Consider the following 26,116-nt stretch of genomic DNA (forward strand, 5'->3'; position numbering starts at 1 on the left):
GCTTTTCTTACCATACATGATCCATTACCCTGGACCTACGTCTGCTGATTTGGTACTTCTGTAGTTGCTCCTCTCAAATCTGTGTTATTTTTCCTGGCTGTTTTTTTGATCTATCAAGATGGTTTTGAATTCTGGTCTTATAGTGTTCTTGCAGTCTCTTGTCGTCTTTCCTATTTTTGCAAGGAAAATAATCTTTCTATTACAGCTTGTTTGTGCAACTAGAACCAGACTTGAAGCAGACTAGCCCATGCTGTTCAGTAAGGGACTGTTAAGCACTGCGAACTGCTGTGTGCAATTTTCCAATAACCTTTGCATCTGATCTGTAATAGAATGGTCTAGGTTATATTTCTCGTACACATATGAGATGGTCTATTACTAAAGTAAAAAATACTTGATTGGAATGTTTCTGGCCTGTCGTGTTGTTACTCTGTCCTGTAGGAAATGAAAGTAATTGTACTGAATGGCTTTTATGCCTCTTATGGGGAGTTTAGGATTTGCCAACATGTACCATTTTCACTACGTGGAAAAATTATCAGAACCTATTTGACTCTGCAGAGAAGTACTTATGCTTTTGAGTAGTCCATTCTTTTTGCATGTTGCCTAGTGCCTCCTTCCTGGTGTCCTTTTGGTTTTATGTAAACCATATATTCTATAGGAATATTTCAGTGTTTGCATAATATGTAAAAGAAAGGGATTCTAGTCTGCAGGTAGGATAGTAGTACAAAGAACAGTTGACTGGATTACAAGTTGTTGGAAAAACCTTACCTATATGAGCTCAGTATAGATTAATTAGTGGTTTGGTTTCCAGATATCCTAGAGTTTGTTTGCTTTATGGTTACTCAGCCCCAGGGCTCCTGAGAATAAACAGGACTTCCTCCACAGTTGTTGCTCCTAAATAAAATTGTACCAGACCCTGAGGTGAAAAGGGATGGGGATGAGAGGAAACGAAGACAAAGCAATGCATATGACCGTTAAATTTACAAATGTGCCCAGAGACCAAACATTAAGGTTGTATTTGTTTGCACACAGCATTAGATAACTGTGCTCTTTTCCTCTTTGAGTCTACAGGACAGCTTTCAGAATATTGCATTTCTGTGGAACCAGGCATGCTGCTGGAGCTGCTTTTTTCATAAACTATGATAGGGAAGCTTCATGATGCAGTCTGCTTGCTGCTGTTAACTAGAGATGCAGTCTTTTTTCAGACTGCAGAATTTCTTCTCCTTCCACATAGTGAAGATTTTGGATGGTAATGGACAACCCGACCAAACTATCACAGTTAGACATTTTGATCCTGTGCTGCCTTGAAAATAGGAGCATCTAGGTTAATGGGACAGGCTTTTCAGCCTACGCTTTTCTCTTCTGTTGTTGAGGCTCTTGTGCATTAGAAGAGTAGTGGATTTTGTTTTTGGTTTCAATCTTATGTTTTGTGATTTGGTTTCAATCTTCTGTTTTTCTGATTTTTCTACAGGAAGACTCCATCTTCTCTGTTGAGAACATGGATGATTTGCATTACTGCTCACTGTTGAAATGATGTTTAGATAAAAACAGGAGTGAATAAATCCACAAATATTTGCAACTTCAATAAATATTTTAATCGATTTAGCAAAAGTTTGTTGTAATCAAACTGAGGGAGTCTCGTTCCAAACATGGATTCCAGTGAGAATCTATGTGATTTTAGTAACCGCATCAAAACTGTCATGTTGGTTCTTGATAAAATGCATATTCGTATTTTATTTGAAAGTATAGTACTTCTGTTGTAATATTCTATGTAAATAAAATTGGAGGGTTTATTAAATAAGGCTGAGAAGTCCATCTGCAGAGTTTTGATTAGAAAGGAGTGAATAACATGAATGAGTGGAATATATATATATTTTGGTGGTGGTGGTGGTGGTGACACTAAATCTGAGTTACAGTAGGACTAGACCTCTTCTTCTCTCCCTCCTTCCCTTGATACTTTGCTAACCTTTTTGATATTCTGATTTGGATGAGCTGTGTTACCCACCCAGAATGCACATTTTTGTCTTTAGATTACAGTGTTTTCCATACTTTTGTATTTATCATATCTCATACTTCTGACCTGAGGCAGAGAGTGCTTTGCTCTTCAATGATAGCAGAGGCCTTGACTGGATTCTTGGCAGACTCCAGAAGTATGTTTCCCGTGATGTGCTGGTTAGCAAAATCACCTCTAATAAATGAACCAAATGCTACTTTTTTCATGCAACTCTTCTTGTAGAGGAAGGTAGCTTTAAAGCTACTTACTACTTAGATGCTTTTTGAAGCTTCATAAAGATCTCCCTAAGGAAAATGGGGGCTTGCTTATGGGTGCAGGCACTTAGTAGTGCTGCAAGTGCTTTATTTCTCAAGGTTATTAATTAAAACAAACCAGCTTCAGGTGCTGACAATTTGATGGCTGGAAATGCCAAGATAGTTATTTCTCTGCATAGCCTATGAACAATACCACCAAGCTACTAGCAGATCATCAGAATTTTTATGCAGTGCAATGTGTCTGGTTCTCTTTCAGTCTTGAATTTGTGCATCATCTCACGTGTTTTTTTTTCTTACAGTATTTGTGAGAGAACATGCAGTGAAAACTAAGCTAGCTATGACATACTGATGTGGCTTTTAAAATTCGGTCCCTGCCTTCTGTTATATGCTGTGATTTCCTGAAACAGTGCCTTATTCTAACAAACCTCAAGTCTGTCTAGAGGAGTTCTGGGATGACATCTAAGAACTGTTCCCTTGTGTCTTTAGGAAATTATCTGGGAACAGTACAGGAGCCCGTTCAGTTCTTTTAATGGTATGTCCTTTTCCATGTAGTTTTCTAGCTCAATAGTGAAGACCTTGTTCAGAACGGAATTGACTAATTAACATCAGTTTGCCAAAAATTGTTGGCGGGGAAAATCTTAACCAAAAATCTTCTAAATATGCACTGTCACAGGATTTCCTAGGGGTTATATACACAAGCTAAGGCTGGTTTGTGTCGGCGTTATATAACTTTATTTGGTTGCATGGAAGAGCTCTGTCATGGCCCTTCCTGATGCTGTGATGGAAACAGTCGTGCCTGGGCAAACATGGGTAGTTAGTACAAAGTTTCTGAGAAGGCCTTAGTGCATCTAGATCATAGGCACAGAACTACTATGCTGTGTATTGGAGCAGATTTACCCTCCTTTGCTTTTGTGAGGTCCCTAAAGATGAGACTACTGGAAGCGGGCAGATGCTGCTGAAACAGTTTGTGAAGCCTGCTCCTCTTCGTCATGTTTTCAAGGAGCAAGCTGTCAATAGCAGAGGGTATTGTTACTGGCTAGAGATGCTGTTTTTAGGGTTGGCAGCAGTACTGTTGGGCCTCCTTTTTCATTAGGTAAAGGGATACACAGAAGAGAGGAGCCAGTGATGTGGTGAAGCTGCTGCCTGACCTGCAGCCCGTTCTGAAGTTGCCATAAGGAAAGAAAGCCACCAGATAAAATCTGCAAGCAGAATATATTGTCTCTGAACATCACAGGTGGCACGTGGGGAGCAGGTTAACCGAGCTTGCATTGCAGAAAGTTTGAGTAGTCCAAAATCAAGAGGTGGTCAAACACTTTCAGAGGCTAAATAGCAAAAACAGAACAATAACATTTTTTTTTTCTTTCCCTTTCCTACCTGCCTTGTAATTCAGTGCAATATAGAGTTTGCAACTGGTTCATACTTGCTGATGAGCCAGAACAAGGATGTAATCCAGCTGAAAAGTAACCTAGGAAAAAAATGTAGTGGGCAATTGTGCAGCTGAACAGGCACATTAGTGTAGGCAGAAAGGAGAGGCAGGAATGTGTGGGTTCTGGCAGCAGTGCGGATTTTGAATGTAAAGCTGCATCTTCAGTAAAAAGGGTAAGAATGCTAACCAGGTGACTACTGGGAAAAAGAAAAGAAAGCATTAGGTGCTTGAAGCATCCTTTTAGGCTTTTTACAGTTCTAGGAAGGGTTTTGTTGCATACCATTATTGCAATGCTTTGTACTTTGATTAAAAGTGAGCAAATCCCTGTCTGCGCACAGCCTATACTTACACTGCTTAAGGCTTTTTTCGTCATTAGGTCAGTGTCCTGGTTTTAGTCTGCATGTTCTGGTTTTAAAATGCATCATAATAAGGTATATTTGGAGTTGTAATATAACCATGCATAATGAATTATAGCTGAGGTCAGAAACTATGCTGAATAGTAGATTTTCAAACCACAGTATTTCTTCCTATGCTAAAATTCAGAATGAAATGTATAACAATCCATAAAATAGCTGGTACAGTTCATAACATGCTTGCATTCCTTCATCATTAATAGTTTCATATCCATCTGTCAGCATGTTAGGGCTAAATCATTAGCCAAGTTTTTGCAGCTGTTGTTATACAAGTCTGTAAAATGTAGTTATCTCCAGCTCCTGTTTTTTGTCTGCTGGTAAGAGGAAACTTTATAGAGAACTTACTAAATTGTCCAAGACTGTAAGTTCAGTTCTAGGTGAAATTCTGTGATCTTGATTTAACTTACTTGGCCTGTGGCATTTTTCGCTGTTAGTTCTTTTGTTTTAATGGCATTGGTTGCAACAGTTGTTTGAAGTAGTGGTGGCTTGTTTAAGCTCATTACAATTTCTGCACGTAGTTGTTGTAGTTCTCTACTTCTGTAGTTCTATTTTAAGAACATTTCTGTGAAAATTATCGTTGCTGATTTGATCTGATGGTCTGTTTTGAAATGAATGTCTGTGGATAGCATGTGTAGATTTGTTGTTTTTGTTTTTGTTTACTCCCTCCATTAGAATGTGGCTGAAGATGTAGTGAAAATACCTATCTGAATGGAGGGAAGCATCCATGTCGACTGTGGGACTCCTTCGTGCATGATACTGAACAGCTGCAGGATAATAACTGTTAAAATATTGCTGCATCAGTATAGTTTGCTAATAGTTGGATAGGCAAAGTTTCTGGAAATATTTGTGTGGTCTGGTATCCTTGTGTGTACGCACTTCAAAAAAAAAAATCAATACTGTCAAAATCCCAAGGCTGTAGTTTATAACTCCTGATTCATACCTGCTTTCTCTCCCACTTTTGGTGCCAGATAAAATCTTTTAACAAATGTGAAATTTCTAAATAATAAAGTAATATTTATGTATACTTACAAGGCTCTGTGTGCTAGAATAGTATTGTTTATGATGAAAGGATGGGATGAAATCTTTGTCTCATAAAGCACTGTGCTAGGAAATAAATTGCATTTTGAATACTTGACTGTCCCATCTGCATTCAGTCCCGTCACTTACCAGGCCACTAACGCGTTGAGCCTCTCACCAGTTTAATACAGTGGCTGTTGAAATAAGGGATTATGTTTCCATTCATTTCCAAAATGTGAAGCTTGTCATTTTCATGCCTAGAGCCAGCTGTTACCAGACATTTCACTAGAGTGAGGGTAGACCAGTTTGTTACTAGGCTCATGGTTCAGTTGCTGTAATGTCTTGTTTTTCTGATGTTGGGGTGTTCCTCAGTGGGGTTAGTTGGAAAGAAAGTCTCTGCCCTAATTTGCCCCTAGACAAACAGTGATATTTTTAATACAGTTTGAACCTGGATTTGCACTTCCTTCTGAAGGAATAATTGACTAGCAATAATAGTGATTTATTTCTCCTCTCAAGGACAATTTGTGCAGAAGACTGTAATGTTTCTTCTTGGTCACTGCAACTGAGTCCTTTGGATGCTAGAGGTTTTACATAGAGGTTTGGATGCTAGGTTTACATACTGGTGAACAAGTCATGAGTTTTTGGTATGACAACTTAACTGCTGCTTATTTCATAGGGCCTTCCAAATTCAGGGAGATGCTAAACAAGGTAGATCTGCAAACAGCCAGGAAAGCAAAGCTTATATAGCAATACCATTTACAAAACTTAATTTGTTGTTTCTGGAATACAATCTCTGTAAATGTCACTAGTTTGTTTAGAGTTAATGCAGCCTGAAGGAATGCTAAGTACCGCTTAAAAACATGAACCTGGCCCAAGTCAAATTGTAGAACTTTCTGGAGTTTTGAGCAGAAAGCACGAACTTTTAGCCAGACCTGAAGCATGTACATGTCATACAGACACTCTTAGTGATTCTGTGGAATTTAACTTGGGTATTTCTGTTGTTCCTCTAATACTGAGGAAGTCTGAAGAAATGCTGGGTAATTAAGAACAATCAGTCGTGTTACTCCAGTTGCTCTGCAAAGGATAAACAATACTGACTGTCTTGGCATAGCAAACAGTTTTCTTTCTAGTAGTTGAATACGTGACTTCTAAGATGTCATATAAAAGTCAGTGGCAATTTTTAGGCGAAATATGGTTTAGATTTGGTTTTCCGTTCCTATCTCTATTCTATTGCTAACTTGTTGGCCTTTTCATCCATAAGCTTAGCTGTATATGAAGAGAAAAAATAAACTTTTTGTTACCAGGCAAAGATGCATGCTTCTTGATGTTGGGGTATGAAGTGATAAAAGTTATCATATAGGACGCATTCCTGAGCTCTAAAAGTACACATTAACTCAGTTACTATCATGTGATTCTTTCAGAAACAATAGATGGAATCACAACGTTGTTTTTATCAGTGCCAAAGTTTACAATAGTTTGTGTACTGGCACAGTCTAGGACCTCAGAATATTTTAATTACCACCACTTTTTTACTCAGCTTCAGTAAGTCTGCTTCTTATTTTAGAGTCCTCACTGAGGTGAGGTAGAGATAAAGTGAAGAAAGATTGGTAGGGGGTGGTGTTGGAAGTCTCTTATTAATTCAATTGCTAAAGTCAGAAGGGAGAGCCCTTCACTAGAAACCTGAAGGAAAAGCCTGCCTGCCAGTTGGTCCAATACAGTAAAATATCTCTCCCTGTGGATTTTGTTTAATTGGGATTAGAGTCTGTAGAGTTATTGATGAGCAGAGGCATTAGGCTTACCTAGTTTCTCTAATAGTGTCGCTTACCTGAAAATTTCTTTTGTGTTTAAATTGCAGTTTTGAAATATACAATATGCTGTAAGACACCAAATGCCTGTGGACGTTTGCATCCCTTTGCACGCAAGGGATCTACTAAGGTGCGCAGTACTGATGAGCTGATCATTCTGCACTAATGGTTTTCCTTTTGGGATCCACTGTCTTAGAGAAGACATGTAGAAGTTTTAACGGAAGAATAAAGACAACATTTTTTTGCTAAACTTTGAGAAGTAAAATGTTCTGTGCAGCAGGCAGCTAGTAGTTTATTTTGATGCTACTAAAATGAGAGCAGAGTGCTAACACTCCTCCCCCTTCCTGCATCAAATTTTAAAGTAATTGGAAGTGAAAACTGACACTGTGCAAACCTCTCTTGAGTTCTTTGCAGTCATCACCATGGTTGTAATCTATCCTTGGTGTTTCATCTGTTGTGTGAAGCAGCTGAGAACATCTGTCTTACTCATAAAGATTTTCTTTTTCCTTTGCTTCACTATGTACCTCAGGAGCAGTTAGAGAGAGATTCCCAAAATGAGTCCTGTTTTGAGGGCAGTTATTTCTTCTTTCATTGGTTTGTTCCTTTCTCTTCTTGCCAGTATGAAGGTGCTAAGAATCCACCTTAAAATCTAACATTTATTGTATGTTAAAATATTAAAACTACTTTCAATAACAGCTGAGTTGGCTTTGGAAAGGTGAATGAAGTGGCAGTACAGTTTAGTTATTACCCCTCTGTGTTACTTCCTAGTCTTCTGTTTTTCCTACTCCCCTTTGTTGTATCTTGTGTCTCATCTGTTGAATGCTGAAGAGCTGGTCGTCACATTCTTTACAACAGCAGTCTAAATATGTAGTAAATTTACAGTGCCTATTTAGCCACAGTTGAATTTTTCAAATTTTATGTTTTCTGAAGCAAACACAGCCGTGAGATCTCGGTCAGTTGGAAAGACAATGTGGGTGGCTGACATTCAGGCTGTACTCATGAAACTTAGGCTCACTAATATGTTGTATTTGTGATTGAAGGTGAAATTTCACCTTAAACTCTTGGACAATGCTGTTTACTTGTATATTTGTGTATGCATGTATATATACACATGCATGTTTTCTCCCTCTCAGACCTTATCTTACCTTTTTTGTTCTCACAGAAGCATTGGTGCAGCTGTATAGCGAATTGGAGAACTGATCCAGGTGGAAAGTGATCTTTTAAGTTCTTTTCCCTTGAATAATTTTTCACTTGAATGCAATATCCTTGCACCTTGACTTGTTTGCTTGTATTCCACCATAGTCCCTCACAAATTTTGTAAAGGGAAACCTGCATTTCTAACCGGGCTTTATTTATTTTATGGTTATTCTTGTAGCAGCTTGTGGTTACCCATTCTTAAATTGAACCCACCAACTTTCCCCTGTTTTTTATTTATTTATTTATTTATTTATTTATTTACCCAGTCTTTGAGACCTTGGAGACTAATCCTATCCTGTCCTATTTGGTTCTTTTCATTTATGGTGCTGATGCACAAGCATTTTGTTGGAACAGTGCAGTGAACTCTGCTGGGGGGGGGGGCCCCCCCCCCCCCACAAGGAACTGAGTAGGTTTAGAAGAAAGATAGCATAGTTTGATCCTGTCTGCAGAGTATTGCTACTGAACATCAGGCAGTTTTTGTCCCTCTCACTGGAATGTACTAATAGGACAACAGATGTGTTTTTCAGCTGTATGGGTTAAAAACTAAACTAAAATGTGCTAATTCTTCCAAGACTTATTTTCTGTATGAATATAATGAAATGTAAGTATGGCAGGTAGATGATTTATAAGCAAATCATTTCAGCAAGGATCCTTAATTATACAGAAACCACAAGAACTGACTTTGAGTCATCAGAACTTGAAGACAGAATTAATTCCCTGTGCTATAAGTCATTGCAATTCAGTTTTTCTTCATTTTAGACATTGAAAAAATAGCATTTACATAAAGCTATTAACTAAAGAAACATTTTCAATTGCAAGCAGATTTTGTATTCTTGTGGGTTTTATTGGTTGTTCATTTTATATAAATTGCATAAACACTGGCAGTGTTGGTGGAGTATGGAGAAGATGTATTAAGGAGTTGACCAACTTTTAAAAGAGGACTTGCAGGCGTTTTCTGCTTTCTGTTCGTTCTGAATACTGGCTATATACCTTTTCTGTAATGTATTCTGTTATTTTGTATTCCATCAGTACGTGGCTACTTATTTTGTATTGCATTAACCTTGGAATGTGGTTACAGCATTTTGATAAGAGGACATATTTTCTAGTAGCCAGGCACTGAACTAGAAGTCATTTGGATTATTTTCTTAGCTGTGTTGCCTGGTACCTCCCCTGGCCCAAGTTTAACGTGCAAAGGAAAACGAAGCTTTAATGAAAAGGTCTGTGGATGAAGGATTCTGTTTGTGGCAAATACTGTTTGCTCACTAAGTGAAGTAAGTACAATATTCTTATTCTAACTTCCAATGAACCATCCTATAACAGCTTTGTGTGTTTTATTTTGGACAGAAGTGGTGGGCTGTGTGTTTGCACAGTGTCTGTTTGAATTTGCTTTTGACTGTGACTATTTGCTATTGCTTATGGAAAAAGATGCAGTAACAAAGATAGGTGCAATATTGGAGAAGCGTATTGTTGCATGTTACAAACAAAATTCCCCGCTTTAGGCTTTTGCAAATTCCCTACTTTAGGCTTTTCCATAGCTGATTTTGTTTTAAAAGAACTTCAATATTCACTTTGAGTTAAATATAATAAAAACTTCAGCTATTCACTCTTGTTAGGCAGAATGCTTTGGTAGCTGAAATATGCTCTGATATTTGTGATGTTTTTTTCATTATACGAACCTTTTGAAATTTCTATTGACACAATTGGGAATTGGCTGCACTAGATCTTTTTCTGGCAGTTGCCGAAGCCTTTCTCCCAGAGCAACAACCGCAAGGTGGTGCCTTTTCATCACCTGAAAGGGAAAATAACTCTGTTTTACAAAGTTCATGTTGGCTTTTGGCCTGTTGCTTGGCAGAAATGGGAAGCTCGGATACTGAAGTGACAATTTTGATTGTTTTCTCCCGGGATACATGAACACTATTGTTCTCCATTCTTTCCAGCCCTTATGATTGGAAACCATTAGGTTGTAATGCTCAAAAGTTCAGAACTCTAAGTGAAAGATAATTTCCTATAAATCAAACTTGAGTCATGTTGGCAAAATCATGAAAAGATTGGCGGGAGAGTACTCAAGTTGTACAGGCCAGGAAGGATAGATACTGCCAGAGCATCCTGTGAAACCAGACCTAGATCTGCAACTGCTTTAACCTACTAGGCTTAGGCCACTTTGGGACTATGCAAGAGCCTGGAAATGGAAGAAAGGGAAGTGCTTTACGCAAGCGGTGTTCAGTTTGGGGGAATGCTGGTAAGGGGGAACGGGCATGGCACTGATGACTCTTTTTAGTTGCATCATGGCTTATCTTTGTATGTTCAGTTCAGTTAAAGATGAGACAGTTGGAAACTGCTCTGAAATTTTACTCTATTGCTAAACAAGACCTGAGAACTGAAGTATATAAAGAAATAGTTTTTCACATGACCTATATGTAATTCCCAGCTGTGAGCCCTCTGGCAGCGAGCGTGAAATCCAAAACACAGCTGAGAGGGGAAAGGGTTGTTGTCAGCTCACACTGAAAACTTGAATATTCATAGTGTGGTGCTTTTACAAACAGACATTGATGTACATTGGGGCAATTTGCTCTTGAGGTCTGTGCAGAACCTCTTCCTAGCTGTGTACGCTTTCACATACAGTGACAATCAGTGTTGAAGGAGAACCAGGTGTGTGCCAGACCGTACTAGTTTTCCTCCAAAATAGCAATTCCTCGACCCCCTTCATACCTCGCTGCCAAATTTCCTGCTGTAAATTGGTTTTATGTTTGCCTGTGTGTACCCTGTGACCCCTTCAGAATATTTGTGGTATTTTAAACCCCGCATTGTGTGCATGACACAGTGTTTAGTTTGGAAATAAAGTTTAATTTAATCACACATGCTGGTTGTGGTGTTTATTTTGGAACCAATAAGTGGGAGGCACCATTTTATGTTTTATTAGTCTGGATGAATTCTCCTTGTTACTCGATAACCATGTATAAGCTTGAACTAAAAATTCATGTTCAAAGGAATGCTGAAACATGGATGGCATCTGAATACAGACTCGTCCACTCTGGGTTTGGATCCTGCTGGAAAACACTTAGGGTGTTTGTGGTTTGCTGTAGTTATAGTGACGGAGTGGCTGCTCTGATTTTAGAGGTTCGTGCGTTATTCCTCTACATATGCCAGTGGAGCTGGAGAGGGAGCTCTTTTAGAAAGAGCAGTGCTCACATTAGAGGAGAGGCCTGTTCTGTTTGTTTTGTGCATTGTTGCAGGCAAGCAGAGCTGTGTTTGCAGAGCGAGGTTATAGATCTGTGGCCCCAGCCTTGTTTCGTTTGCTTCCCACATGGCTGCATTTACAGCAGAGTGAGTGAGTATTAGAAACTGATTTGCTGCCTTCTCTCCCACCCACCCCCTCCCAACATGCCAGCAAAACTGCTCCCATGGTCTGCAGTTAATAATGCATGTGGTAGTAATTCTGGCCCCAAAATCTTACCTTTTGATGAGTGTTGAGGGGCTAGAGGAAAAAAAAAAAAGGTGGTGAATTTCCATGAGTCCTGTTTAATAGAATGTGATGGAAAAAGACTAACAGAGCCAAAAGGAATCCACCCGCAAACTCTACAGCATTGCAAGGACACCTGTCTCTTCATTTTTTGAACATTGAAGCAAAGCAATTTTGATGCATAGTTTTGTATGTCATGAAATGGCAGATACTATATGAGATCTAAAGCTGTGTGTTATGCATCTAACTCCCAGCTGTATTTTTCCTGTAATGTTCTACTTGTGTTCTTCTATAAGAAAATTTCCTTCAAGAGAAGTGTTGGAACTCTATCCTGTTAAAGCAATGCAATTAAAAGGCGAGATTTGCTAGCCCAGGAGTTGTTGAGATACCGTATGCTTTCAATTCCAAAGCCTTGTGTGGCAGAATGCAGCGTTATTTCCACTGCAGTTATCTGGTGGCTGTTGGGAAAATGCTGTTTTTCTGGTGCTTGCTATAAGTTTTTCCATGTCTGATTTCCTTGATCTTGTGAAAGTAAATAGGGTGTTGTAGAAGCATAATCAAGGTGAGATAGAAACAGGCTCACTTTGGTTTTTATTTAATTATAAATCTGAGGATCTGCTTTAGATTGTTACATTAACTTGTATTCCATGCATCAAAGGTGACTGCACAGTCCTCTCAGCATAGCATGTGTGCTAGTCTGCACGGACGACAGTACGTGAAGCTACGGTATGCAATCTGGCATAAAACTGATCAGTTCTTTCTGCATGATTTTTTGGTGCTAACTTCTGTTTGTTGTCTGTAGAAATACTGCACTTGACTGCAGACACAGTAGGTGGCACTTGAGTCATTTGTTTTATGATGTTGGAATTAAAGCCAAACTTGGTTATGGAGTTAGCTGTTTGTAGAAACAGGCATATTTTACTGGAAGACAGCTTCAAAGTTTTTGCTTTCAGTTAGATAGACCTAGAAGATAGTAAAGGATGCATATTTTTCTTCCGTATATGTAACCTCTCTCACAAATTGTTGAATTTCTAAGGCTGCAGATGGGCACGACATGACCAGCCTGAATCATAAACACTGAATGGCAGATTCCCCTTAAACACACTGGCGGTGTTCCTTTTGGTTTTGTAATTTGTTATTTACAGCATTATTATCTAATAAGTTTTTTTTTTTTTAATTTCTTTCTAGTCTTGTGCACCTGATCTGACCATTTGTGATGTGACCCTGATAGAAAAGGAAGGGTGAAACCTGCTAACAAAGTGGATTTCTAACAATTTCATCTTATCAGAATAGTTTAAATACTACATGCCTCTCTGTGGCTGAGCCTGACAACCAAGGCTAAGAGTGTGCCAGTAGTTTTGCTAATCAAAGTGTAAACACGTGATTTGAGAGTATTCCGAAGTGGTTACTTAATGCAGTGTTGGGTGCCGTACCCTTGGGCAGTACTACTTGGCCATTTACTTCTTCTAAACATTTTCATTTCAAGTAGTAGACAGAGTAGTGCCAGTCCCAAAAGCTGAAGCGGCAATACGGACTTCCTCATAATAACAGCCTGTCACTGTGATTCAGCACTGGTGTTTATTGCTGAGTTAAGAAGGTATAGTCAGACTTAGCTTATGATTCATTCTCTGGCCCTCCTACCAATCATTTTATTTTAATAAGGACGCGATTGGATGTGAACCCTTACGTTCTTCTTCCTATGTCATTTTATCACTGCCAATTCCAGGTTCATAGAAGTGTTTGAAGGCTAGAACCGGTGTATTTGTTTACAGCTAGAATCCTGTGTCCTCTAGTATCTTTCATTTTTTTAAACAATTTTTCGTAAAATAGATAGAAATATATAGGTATCCTTAACTAATATTTATGGGATTGCAACTACATTTGGAGAAATGTTGCCTGTTAAACAGGTGTTACCTGCAATGAGGTTTGATCAGTGTGACTTTGCAAGGAGCTTACCCCTTGGCTTGTTTTAACTTGAATATTTGCCAGTGAGTTTCATCTTTCAGTACAGCTCTTTCTGATTCTGATTATACAGATACGTACTAGACAGAAAAGTAAAAACTAAGAGAGAAGTGTTGGTAATCTAATTTGAAGGCTTAGCTCCCTATCAGCACAGTCTCTTCATCCCATGACTAGGACAAGTTCCCAGATGTTGTAGCTCAGACTGTCCCTAACTGAGGATGCTCTCTTCAGATTAGAGAGTAACTAAGTCTCTTTAGCAGCTAGTTGGTTTTGTTAACGGGTTTCTTCTTCCAAAAGACCAGTTTTTTCTCCTCTTTTATTGAGACTCCTCAGCAGGTGGTACCTTTTTGCTTTGCCAGTTGGAGAAAGCACATATAGACTATGCTGGAACTCACAGGCATTTCATTTTAATTCCAGGCAACCATCCCTTTACTGCTGCCTTTGGAACAGCTCAGCTGTGGAAGAAGTGAGCTAATCTGGAAATTTGAAAGTGAAGTACTTAGTGAAGCCCTGGGGTTTACAGTTGAAGTAATTAAGGAGAGGAATTGCACACCCTGTACTTGATTTTTGCTTTAATTAGTCTTCCTTTGATGTAGTCTCTCAATTTAAATTTTAAGATTTGAATCAACAACCTGCCACCATATATTGCTTAACTCCTTCTTAGCCTGTGGAGGAGATGTAGAGTCTTGTTTATGCTTTCTGGTTTGTATTTTGTTGCAGGAAGGTTTTGGCTGTCACTCCTGCTTTGTAATTTTTATTGGGATTCTTTCCACCTCTCCCATCTTCTCCATTCTCTCGCCCTGGACTCCCCACCTACTTTCTGTGTCCTCAGACATTTCCACTAACTTTCCACTCACTTCAGGATCCAGCTTAGAATTGTTGTAACTTTTAAAAATCTGCCCTAGGCATCTTTGCTATGAATCAGTCCCTCTCCTTGTTCTCCCCCATGACTTCTCTTTTATTGGAAGGGTTACCTTTGCAGCTGCTGCTAGTTGGAATAGGCTTGCTGCACTTCTCTGCCTTGCTGGATAAACTGTCTATTTTTAGCTGTTATTCAAAGACAGCTTTTTTTTTTACTTATAATTTCTGCCTTGGCATCTGAAGCTGCCTTTCCTACATTAATATATTCTGTGTTTTAGGTTTATCACCATGTTGCTTTTGTGATACAGTTTGTGAAAATACCCTTGTGCATCTGTGATATAAATGTTGAAAGTGTCAAAGTCTTCAGTGATCGTATTGTTGATGCTTTTCTAGCAGTTTTTTTTTCAAGTAGAGTTTATGGTCTTTGAGTAGGTCCTCTTTGATGGAAAGAAACTATCTGCTTCAGAAGGAGAATGGAAACTGAAGTTGGAGACATCAGGCCGACTGTGATTTCTTGAAGAAAAGTCATGAAAACATTAATATCAACATGAAACAAAGAGGACTTCAGTTTTTAAAGTCTTACCCAAAAACTTTTCTTGCCAAAAAACTGCTGGGCAAATGTGGTAAATGGCATAGAAACCTGGTCTATCTGCTTTGGAAAAATAAAACTTTATATTGACATTACCGAGATTTGAACCTCTAGGAGTAGGGTTTTTTTATAATTAATTTAAGCTGTGTTTCTACAAAACTTTTGTTATCTGAGTGCGTACGTGCCATTTTGTATTTTACAAATAAACAGAAAATGTTTGTAGCTTCTGATACAGTTCAGTGCACAAAAATGTTTATGGATGTATGCTGTAGTTGTCATCTGTCCAATCCTGAACTGACGAAACAAGAAGGGATTGTCAGGATTTTTCTCAAATGTAGTGGATTCTTTCATAATTGTTTACTCTGTGTCTCAGCTTTGAAAATTTCCTGAAGTCTGATTCAATTTGAGTTTCACGTGACTTCATAATATAGTAGTGTGTTAGGTATACATACCAGGCAATAAGTACCAGGTATACTTTTCTTCAAATGATGGAACTTCACATTGTTATGGCCTGCAGACCAGCAAACAAAATGTAAAGGTGTACCTGAGAAACAACAGAGGAGAACCACGCAGCCAAGATTTTTGGAACAGGAGTCCACACATTAAATCATGTGTAACGTACATTTTCTGTCTTCAATTTAGTGTTTTGTTTTTGTTGTTGCTTTCTAAATGAGAGATCTTGTCTATAGTGATTAGGACAGAGTTTTCAGTGATGAAATTGATCTTTCTTGAGACTTCGGAAAGAATCAATTAAGTAGGTGAGACTTCGGAAAGAATCAATTAAGTAACTACCAAAAATACTGGCTTAGAAACTTCAGATTTCTGACCACATTTTATTTTTCATGAATGTCAGGCCGTATTTTCCATTAAGCTTAATTCCTGATGTCCACCACGTGGAATATATGCATAATTTCAATGATTTTGGTGCTTACTCTTAACTGCTTAATCTGGGAGTTAAATCATTACATCAAAACTATTCTTACGCTAGTTGTTCGCAACAGTTGACACGGCAATATTGCTCAACTTGGTTAAAAAAAAAATCAAACGTTTGAAAAGCTCTAAAATAAGCATAAAAATGTATCTCTCTACATCCTGCATATAGATTCGACTCTTGATTTGTCATGGGAAGCACAGCCTGAAATTCTAAGGAATCTCATGACCCCTACCTAGTAATAAAAGTGAAGCTTTGCTGCTGCTTTCAAAGAATTTCAGTCCTGCAAGTTGTAGGAAAACTTGGAAGGAAGTAATCATTGGGCTGAGGCTTTCCCAATATCTGTCATTGGTAATCTGAAATATGAATTACTGCATGAGTAGCTGAGTATAGGTGATGGTGTTGAAGAGCTGAGTGGGGTAAGGCTTAAGATAAGAGGAAGATAGGAGTAGGAAATCTCCCAGTTTTTCATGGTGCAAGAAATTTATGCTCTGCCTTGCCTTCTGTCTTATCTTTTGAGTAAAAGCTGATCAGATGAAATAGAGGTGTGTCAGCCATTGTCATAAAGCTCCATAAAAATGCTTCCTCTTGGGTCAGGGATTTTTGGAAGTAGTGCTGAAGAAGACAAAGAATATCCAGATTGGATTGGGTCTATTTTAACTTGAAATCAAGAAATAAAGATTATAGAGTCAGATGAGCAGTTTCAGCTAATAAATATTTTTCACTTTATATATATATATATATAGTCAAATCACAAGAGGAACTTAAAAAGAACCACCACCTGGAGCACTGTTTTCCAATTGGTCATCAATTTGTTGCTTGATTATCACTTTATTATTAAATCCTAGTGATAAGGGGAGTTTATTAAACATTACTACTACAAAGCTTTGCACTCCAGAACTCTCTTCAGATTTTTTTGTTATCCTGTAGTCCTCAAGTACTTGAAGAACCTACACTTTCTTTGAGTATGGTTTTGACTTTTGTTACAAGTTTTCAAGAAAAAAGCAATGAGATAGGAGGCTCCCAAATGAAACAATGGGGACTAAAAATAGGTGCTTTCTCAAAGTTTTTCATTTCTGCAAGAAATAAGGATTAACAATTCTTATTCATTACATGTTACAATGATAATACAATTACAATTTTCACAAAAATAAAAATACAAAATTCAAAAATAAATTTGCACTGTATGGCCCTTTAAGGTTTATGTCACATGCACTCTTACACTTGCTAAGCATTAAAAACAAAACAAAACAAAACACAATCCTGTGAATAAGATGTATTATTCCAACACATTGGAAATGTAAAAAGCAAGAAAACTTCCTTCTGTTTTAGACCTGGTGAATTTGATGAAGTACTGCATGGTGAATTGCATGTAGCTACCTTGATTGCCATATTTTTCAGAGACATGCAGGATAATGTTTTTTCTGGTAGTAACATTTTAAATAAAAATTTGTACTATTGCAACACTGAGTGAGTCAGTTTAATTCTAGGTTTTGAAAAAGCAAGGTGAGGGTCAGTTACATCTGTCATTTTGTTTTGCCTTGATATCACTTCAAAATATCGCAGAAGTCTGATAGCTGAATTCTGAGCGATTATTAAGGTTTAGGATCCAAATACAGGGAAATTTAAGAGTTGGATAATGTGATCAAGCCAATAATTTTCATACATGGAATGTAAATATCTGTGGTCTCTCTGTTGGGTCCATTGCAGAATAAATTAGAAGGAAATAAGATAACGTAAACAAATTGTTTAAGGAATACGCTGTTTCCCCAGTAACTTGTCTATCTTTGTCTTATCTTGGAACGCTATTGGCTTGAGTATGCTGCAGGATAGGATTCAGGGGGCTTAAAGACATGGAGTGTTTAATAACATGACATGGACTCTTGAATATTCTATCAGCAAAATACTTTGCTGTAGATGGTATCAGATACTTTAACTCACTTTAATTGTTGAAAAAGCTTTCTCATCCTTTGCTAAAATAACATCCGATAACATGACCCTGAAGCTTAGGTTGTAGTGATTGTGCTTTAGTTTGAGATACTGTTTGACCGTCAGCTATTTGAGTCTTTTGATTTTTTTGTCACCCTTTTCTAACTTGCTGAGAACAATACCAGTATGCTACTTTCTGGATGAGATTGGTGCCTTCTAGAATATTTCGCCTTGGGACTTTGGACTTTTGTAGTTTAGCTTTCATAGCTTTTGCAAAGCTTGTTTTTAATTATGGAGGACAGAGCAGTTGATTTGGAGGGGCTGGGGGCAGGAGGTCATTCAGAACTGAGAGGAAGAGCAAACCTTAGAGAGCGCTTTAAACCCACTTAAGCTGAACAATTCTAAGATTCAGGGGATGGAAACGAACAGAAATGTTGGGAGAGCTAGTGTGAGGAAACAGGAATTGCTCAGTGCCTTCCTTTTTATGGGAGCAAAGCCTCACTTTTTTGTGCATTTCTTGTGCTTTTTCCTAGGCTTGGTTCTGGCCAATTCTCCATGCTAGTAGCAGAATTTTCCACCCGTTGCTCTTGCTGGGTCTGGCCACGTTGGAATGAATCCTGTGCTATTCAACAGAATTTATTAGCCTAGGTTCTGTAATGTACTTTTCCTTCTTAAGGTGGTATGTATCACTAGTGAAGCTGTATTGGTGGGAACATAGTCATTTAAGTGAGGTTTTTAGAAGCTCAGTGTTCAGGGAAAAGGAGTATCGCTTTCTCCACTTTATTAAATGCACAGTGTATTTGAATGGATTTGCTTTGTGCTACAACAACAAAATACTGTTTGTGACAAATCGATCACACTTATTTTGGTAGTACTGACTTCTTTATCAAGCCTTGTGTGGGTGCCTCAGTGTCATTTCAGGAGGAACTTTCCTACTAATGAAAGATGCTATTGGGTAGATGCTTGTCTTCACGAGGTTACAAATATTATTAACCCATTGAAGTCGATTAACAAAAACAAGCAGATTTTCTCCACCTGATCGGTTTTAGCTGCAAATGTGTGGGTCAGCTTACAGACATGCTATGTACTGTCATGGTAGTGCAGTCGCCTCTCTGAGATGAGTCAGCAGTCAAATAACGGGCACAGAAAGATGACTGATTTGGTCACATCTATTGATTTCATTAGAAGTGCCATGAGATTGTTGTCCACTCACAGTAGAGGAAACTTGTTTTAAAGTTTCATCTGAAAGATCCTCAAATGGAAAATTGAATTAAGCTCTACTCACTTTCATCTGTGTCCTGCTGCAGATTGAAGCTGTGGTTCCAGAGAGTCTAAGTATTTGAAACCTGAGGCTGAGAGCTGCATGTCATTCCCTGTAGTGGTTAATGGCATGACAGCATTTTGCTGTAAATCTAGTTAGGCATCAGCTAGTAAATGGAGAAGGAATGGAAGACAATGGAAATGCCGTTTTCATTTCAACATACCGTATGCTTTTTCTGTTTTGAAATGCAAATACCGAAGGGAGTCTAAAGAACGATCGTAGAAAGACACTCGATTTTCCCCTCATCCATTCTGACTGCAGAGCAGATATTTCAGTATTTTGACAAGTGCTCTGAGCCTTTAATATTCAGCACATGAAGGCTGGCTGACGGTTGGGAAGGTTTGGGAAGGAGACATCAAGGGGAGGAGGGTAAGGGTGTGGTGTGTGTTTACTTGTCAGAGATGTGGAATTTACAGATACTGAAGCAGAATTGGCGAAGGATTAAAACCTAAAGGAATGTACAAAAAGCTGTGCTGCTTTGGGTAGATGCTATTTTCCCTGTAGGCATTTGAATCTGAGTGAGGTTTGTTTTTGTGTAGCTGAAGATGATTTATGATTTCGACATGCCCAGTGGGCTAAGCCCTGAAAACGTTTCATAACAAAGATAACCAGAATAAATGGTGTATGGATTCCGTATTCATTTGAAGGTGAACCTCAAAGTAAACATCCCTGGCTTCCTGAATGTTTAAGTGGTACTTTGCTATGTTTGACTAATGGGTGTTGCAAGTTTGAAAATTTCACGTAGCAGGATGGGTTTCAGAGAGAATAACAGTGAAGGAACAGTGGTCTGTCCAGAGAGATCTCTTAACATAACTTTCTTTGTAAGTTAATAAAAGGTTGAAAGTGCTCATCATTGTGTGTTTAAAAAAAAAAAAAAAAAAAGTGTCTTTAATACTTGAAATGGGTTTGGATGCTTAGCTGTCAGTATTCATTCAGTCTCTTAACAATACTGTTCTGTTTGAGAAAGCATGGTGATAGCCTGCGTGCTTTTTTTAGTACAAAATAAAAGATTGTAGGAACGGAAAAATGCATGTTGAACACAATCATGTGGCCTTTAGTCTATACGAAGGTAGGATATTAAGAAGTAAAATGGGCCTATGGCACAGAGTTTGGAAGGGGGGAGTGCTTAAGTATCAGGACCTGCACTGGAGTTACAGGGTAACGTACCTCTTCTTCAGCTCTGAGTACAATTTTCACCTTTCAGCAGCAAAGCAAAAGAGCAAGGCTATTAAAGCTTGGCTGTAGATGGTACCAGACCCTTTAACTTATAATTTGATTATTGAAAGAGCTTTCTCATCCTTTGCTAGAATAACATCACCTGATAACATGACCCTGAAGTTGTAGTGATTGTGCTTTACATTGAGATACTTGCTCGACTCTGACTGAGGCGTTTATTGCAACAAGCGTACACTGAAGTGACATTGCTATATCTTATGAATGCTGAACTAAAGCAAAACTATTTTAAACTCATTGATGCAATGTGAGTAATCTGATTACGAGGTAAGGTGCGCATCATCTGTGAGATTATAATGGTATCAAATGTCTTGTTCACCCCTCATCCCTTGATTCACGTCCTGATAATACTGCAGATAAGCTCTGAACATTTCTTATTTCTGATCTATCCATGAGTATCTTGCAGTTTTACCTGTGAATTGTTTTTCAGAATGTTTCTCTTCCATTTTTAAAAATATCAGCTTATCAGCTGGAACAACAGTGTCATACCAATCCGCTGTGTGTTTGTGCTGAATTTTGCCAGGTTGGATGCCATTCCTTGCTTTTAATCTCCACTGAAGCATGGTTATGATGTCCGCCTGTCACTTTTCACCCTTCTGTGACTATTTGTACTGCATAATTTATAAAAGAGATTGGGATAGTCCTTCTACATCAGGGACTCAGGGGGACTACTGAAATTTCAAAGTAGGGTAAGTTGACTGGTAGAGAATTAGAAACATGAATTCCTTGTAGATTATCTTGTGGAAATCTTAAAGCAGCCCAGGCAACCAAAGGAGTAGGGCGGCAAGGCTTGGAGGGATGGTGTGAGTAGTTTACTGCATTCTTAGGTTACTAGAATTTGCTCTTAATAAATAGCTCTTAAAGCAAGCTGTGCGTGCCCTTATGCACGCACTTCTGCCACAGCTCAGAACTTACCAGCCCTACTGAACTTGCTGGGCTTGTTTAGGACCTGAAGCAACAAAATGATTGTGGTGCTTGTGCAGCACAGTTATCCCTTGGGCACTTCTTCTTTTGTGTACGTGGTACTGTATAGGTTGGGACATTGTGTACCAATGGTTATATGTACCTCTAGTAAAGAAAAGGCATTTCCTTGCTTCCCGAGTCTGCCTTATTACATACATATATAATTACTGTCTATTACACAGAACACATGTATTCCTATAAAAGTCTGGAATCATACACAAGATAGCACTAGGTGTAATTTTCAAAATAATGTTGTTAATAAAATTGGAAACTAATACATTTTGAGAACTATTCACTTTTCAAATGTTAATAGCAGCTCACCAGCCTTGTAGTACCTCTACATTAGATACTGAAGTATAAGAAATTATGATAAAAGAGCAAACTACAAACCTACAGAAAGGGGTAGAAGACATTCCGTATTCTTGAATTAAGCAGAAGTGTTATATAAAGAAGCTTTAAGTGAATGTCTTACACCAAGTCTGTACCATCCAGTAGGAATTTCAAAGGATACCTACATGTGCACAGATTTCAGTGATTATTGTTCCATACTGCTCTTTCAGTTTTTACCTAGCTATTGGTCTCTGTACTTTATTTTTCAGTACTATGAAGTTAGGAGCTGGAGTCTTAAGCTACTACAAGATTTTTAATCATTTGCTACAATAATGAAGTACAAGGGCACCCTGACTGGCTTGCTCTCACTCACCATTGTTAAATCTTGTTTTTCAAGCTTTTTCTTATTTGAAACCTTTTTTCCTTTGTCTCAAAGCTTTCAGTATCACATGTTTGCATTTAGATTTTCTTTTATTGGATTTATTTTCATAGAAAACTAATGTTCAGTTAACAGATGGTGCTAGGGGACCTGAGAGACTGATATTCATTGTCTGCACTAGCAGAAATATTTTAGTCTTTTTTCATTATTTTTTGTAGCCTTTACTGCGGACTTCTCTTCTGTCCATGAAGAACTATTTCTTCACCACTCTGACGTGTTAGTACGTAGAAATGGAAGTAAGATAGCCTTCTAGTTACCAGGTTAAACTGTTTGTGGCTCATTCAAACCAACCAGTTGTTTTGTCTGGTTCAGAATAGATAATGCAGGTGAATGCAGTACTGCGCAAACTGGCATTAGATGCATTTGTTGGACTTCAGTTATATTAATGTTCTGGTATTTGCATGCTAAACACAAGGTATGCAAATGAAAGTATGATTTAAATAATTGTGGCCAATACAGGTTTGGAGTTTACTATTAATGTCTTAACAGCTAACCAACTTAAGGTTTTTAGACATATTTGAAATACAGAGTAAACATGTTATATTTTATGCTGATGATGCTTATGTTGATGGTGCTGGTGTGTGCTGTGGAATGTGATGGTGATGCGTATTTATCTGTTTCCATTTTTTGTTGTAAACTCTATTCCACAGCATGAATATTGAGCAAATAAATAAAACAACACAAGCAATATATTTCTGTACAGTTATCCTTTGCAAGACTGGCTTACTCCTTCTGCTGAAGGGCTACGTGTGGGGAACGTGTGTAGTTTGGTTGGGTGGAGTTGAAATGAGAATGGTGCTGTTGGCAACTAGACACAATAAATATAATGGAAATGTGTCTCCAGGTTTAAAGCATAACTCCTGAACGGTTAAGAAGATTTAGGTGACCTTAAGTACGTCGAATTAATGACTCAGAAGTTACTGTTGTCCTTTTCATTGCTGAAAAAAACTCATACAGACTTGAACTGCATCTTTTTGTAGTTGCTCAACCAGATATATAGGTAAGTAGATGACAGGGACCTAGTAAAAGCAAAACGTTACAGAGCAGTAGATGAAGTGTTATAAACCATCTTAATTAGAAAGCCCTCAGGTAAAAGCAGCGTATGTAATATTGAACTCTTACAGATGTGTACTTTCTTTGTGATCACAAGTAAGGATGAAGTTAGTCCCCAGAGGAAATCAGGGAGCTGCCTCAGTGAGGAGCAGTGCCATATGAAATGATTTATTCCAGAAACGTTCCCTCCAGCAAGCTTGCAGTACTGGCTTCAAGCCCTTGGCTTTGAAAGCAGAAAGTGCCAGAGGGTCCCAGAGCAGTGCAGGTATAATAATGAGCAGTTCATGTAGCATGATCCTTACGGTGGTGCTCCGGTGTTATGCTTGTAGCCAGTTTGGCAAAAGGAGAAGCATGTGGAATATATGTCTATATTTTAGATGAGGAGTTTAGCAGGCCTCATATCTTCATATGGCTCAATATCTTAGTGTGTTTAAACGAAAAACTGTTTTAATTCACTGTCATTTTAGAAATGATTGAAGGAAATAAATACCACTTTAAGGTTCTCATAGCTCACAATTCTGATTAACTTATAAAACTTACGGAATTTTATATGTTTAAGCAGCATACACTAAGCAGGATTTTTATCTGGAATATGTTTGACTATTATGTGAAGCATATATGTTTATATATGTATAGGGGTGTATATATGGGCAGGTTATGATTTCTGCTAGATTAGTAACTTAAGCTTTTTGGGTTTTGATGTAGTCCATAATCACTTAGATAATCAGTAATAATCCTTTTGAATATTCTCTACTAAAAGTAGATTTTATCAGTGAACATAAGGGTCCTTTCTGTTGTTTAGAGATTCTGCTAGAAACAAGTAAAAGTAAAATTCATGGTATTTTGTGGGAGGTAAGGTTGTATTTTCTTGGATAGATCAACACCTGTAAATTCCTGAGAAAAAAATGAAAGCTGTCAAAATCTCTACATAAGAGCAAAGGCTTCCAGGAAGGTAAAAGATGTCATGGGCTTCTTGCTTGGAAAATCTGGTGTACTTAAAACTTGAACTGCTGAACTGGCAAACATTTGGCTTTTGTTGGCCTTACATGCCTCAGGTGTAACTTGCCAGAAAGTATGCTATCATCATATTAAATATGAATTAAAAAAATATATTCTGTTGTTTTTTTCACTGGAAGTTGTTTTTCTGAGTTAGATGCATGTTGGTCAGCTCTTGTTGATCGTGGTTGTTGGATCTCGTCTGTCTGAGGTGTGGAATAGAGTAAGTATGTGCACAAAACGGGCAAGTAAAATGATTGTGTAGTGTTGTTACTGATCCTGACACAAAACCCTTCCAGTAACAACTGATCCTTCCCAACAGCCTTGTTTGTGACCCTTTTAACGTATTTTAGAGCAGCCTTAGAACTCCTTTTGGAGTTATCATACTTACTTAGAAAGTAAGCATAAGAAAGCATTGGCATGTTGAAATTACTTCTGGAGTATGTTAGACTTTTTTTTATTTGCACAATGTTAAGAGTTTATTTTAACTGTTTAAAAAATTACGTTTGCCTTCCTATCTGATCAAATGTTTCTGTAGCTACTAGTTCAATGTGCTTCTTGGTATTTTCCATTGTCTATAAGCAAAAGCAAGTTAGAATTTGGAATTTACAGATTTTTGTTCTAGAATTTACTAAAGATAAAAATGTGTTTTAGTTAGCGATATGACTGGTTTGGAGGATACAGAAACAGCTCTGAAAGGATCTGACTTTTTTGTAACGGTTGAGGGTCCAATGATGGAAAAATAATGAATAATTTTAACAAATATTATAATAAAATCTCCCTTTTGTACGTGTACCTTTACCCAGCTACTGTCTGAAGCAAGGTATGGTTATTTTCATATGAGTCTAAAGTTAAATGCACAACTAGTTTCATTTATTTAAACCTAGAGCAAAATCAGAGCTTAAATACATTAAATACATTTTATAGTTTTTTGGGGTTTAACGGTTTGATTCTTTTGCAAAAATGCAGAGTGATAGAGCTTAATGAAGTAAAAATTGATAATTCAGTGCTTTGTGTGCTTTTCAGGCAGCTAGGAAGTGCTTTTGATGCATTTGTCCCTTAGATAGTTCAGTGAGGCGCATTTGTTAGCTTGGACACGGAGCTGTGCTCTGATCAGCTTGGACTATGGGTGGAACAAGCCTCATCTCTTCTAGGGGCACAGCTCTGTCATCTGCCTATATAGACATGTTGCTTCAGTCCAGCACAGCTTGCTCATTCTGCTGCATGTTAGCAGCCTGCCTGAAAGATATTCTTTGTCCTAAAATGGTGTTTCAAGTTCATTGGAATTCAAGTATTACCTCACGAGTGCTAAGGCTGTTTCAGGAAATGATGAGACTCTTGGATCCCCTACTGAGTTGGATAATTTAACATCCGAGGAAGATGTTTGCAAGTCCTTAATCCATGAAATGTGTAAAGAACCATGCTTAATGCATCTCCCAGTTTGAGAAGGTGAGCTCATTCTCTCAAATGTTTAGTGCCAACAAAATCATGGAATAAAATGCTGTTCACAGTAAAAGCTGGGAGACAGTTTAGGGGAAAAGCTTCCCATTAAGGAGGTCCTCTGCAACTTCTACTTTGTTGTGCCCCTCTGATTTTTAGCGTATTTGGGGAATTAATCCAATTAAAATCTATTTGTAGTAGTATAAGATGTAATATGTCAGGGGTCTTAATGCCTCGTAACTCATGGTTAGCTTTGTGAGTCAGCGTCACTGTGTGGTGCCTTCTGCGGTCCTCAGCAAGTAAACCCTTCTTTGTCCTCACCTGAAGTAGAGGGGTGGGAAAGATGCAGGCTCTCTGATAGCAGGCCTCCTTTGCACATTTCCCACCTATGTAAGAACATATCCCTAATGATAAGATCCAGATGTCTGAAATACAGAAAGGAATTTCTGAATGTCAAACCTTCTCAGCTGGACCAAAACTTATTCA

At 38.1% G+C, this 26,116-nt stretch overlaps 1 protein-coding gene across 4 annotated transcripts in view; it reads left to right on the top strand.

The window, feature by feature from the left end:
- The window catches only part of RAD51B (RAD51 paralog B), a 412,254-nt gene that overhangs the window by 61,278 nt on the left and 324,860 nt on the right, over positions 1-26,116 (top strand). For 3 of the 4 annotated variants that reach the window (XM_035327967.1, XM_035327968.1, XM_035327970.1), the window contains 2 exons: positions 11,357-11,451; positions 13,963-14,011. The exons of the other annotated variant lie outside the window; for it this stretch is intronic. In XM_035327967.1, coding sequence (XP_035183858.1) covers positions 11,357-11,451; positions 13,963-14,011 — 144 coding nt within the window. The remainder of the gene's footprint in view (positions 1-11,356; positions 11,452-13,962; positions 14,012-26,116) is intronic. 4 annotated transcript variants of the gene reach the window in all.

Source organism: Oxyura jamaicensis, chromosome 5 (assembly GCF_011077185.1).
Source record: "Oxyura jamaicensis isolate SHBP4307 breed ruddy duck chromosome 5, BPBGC_Ojam_1.0, whole genome shotgun sequence".
In the NCBI taxonomy this organism is placed as follows: Eukaryota; Metazoa; Chordata; class Aves; order Anseriformes; family Anatidae; genus Oxyura; species Oxyura jamaicensis.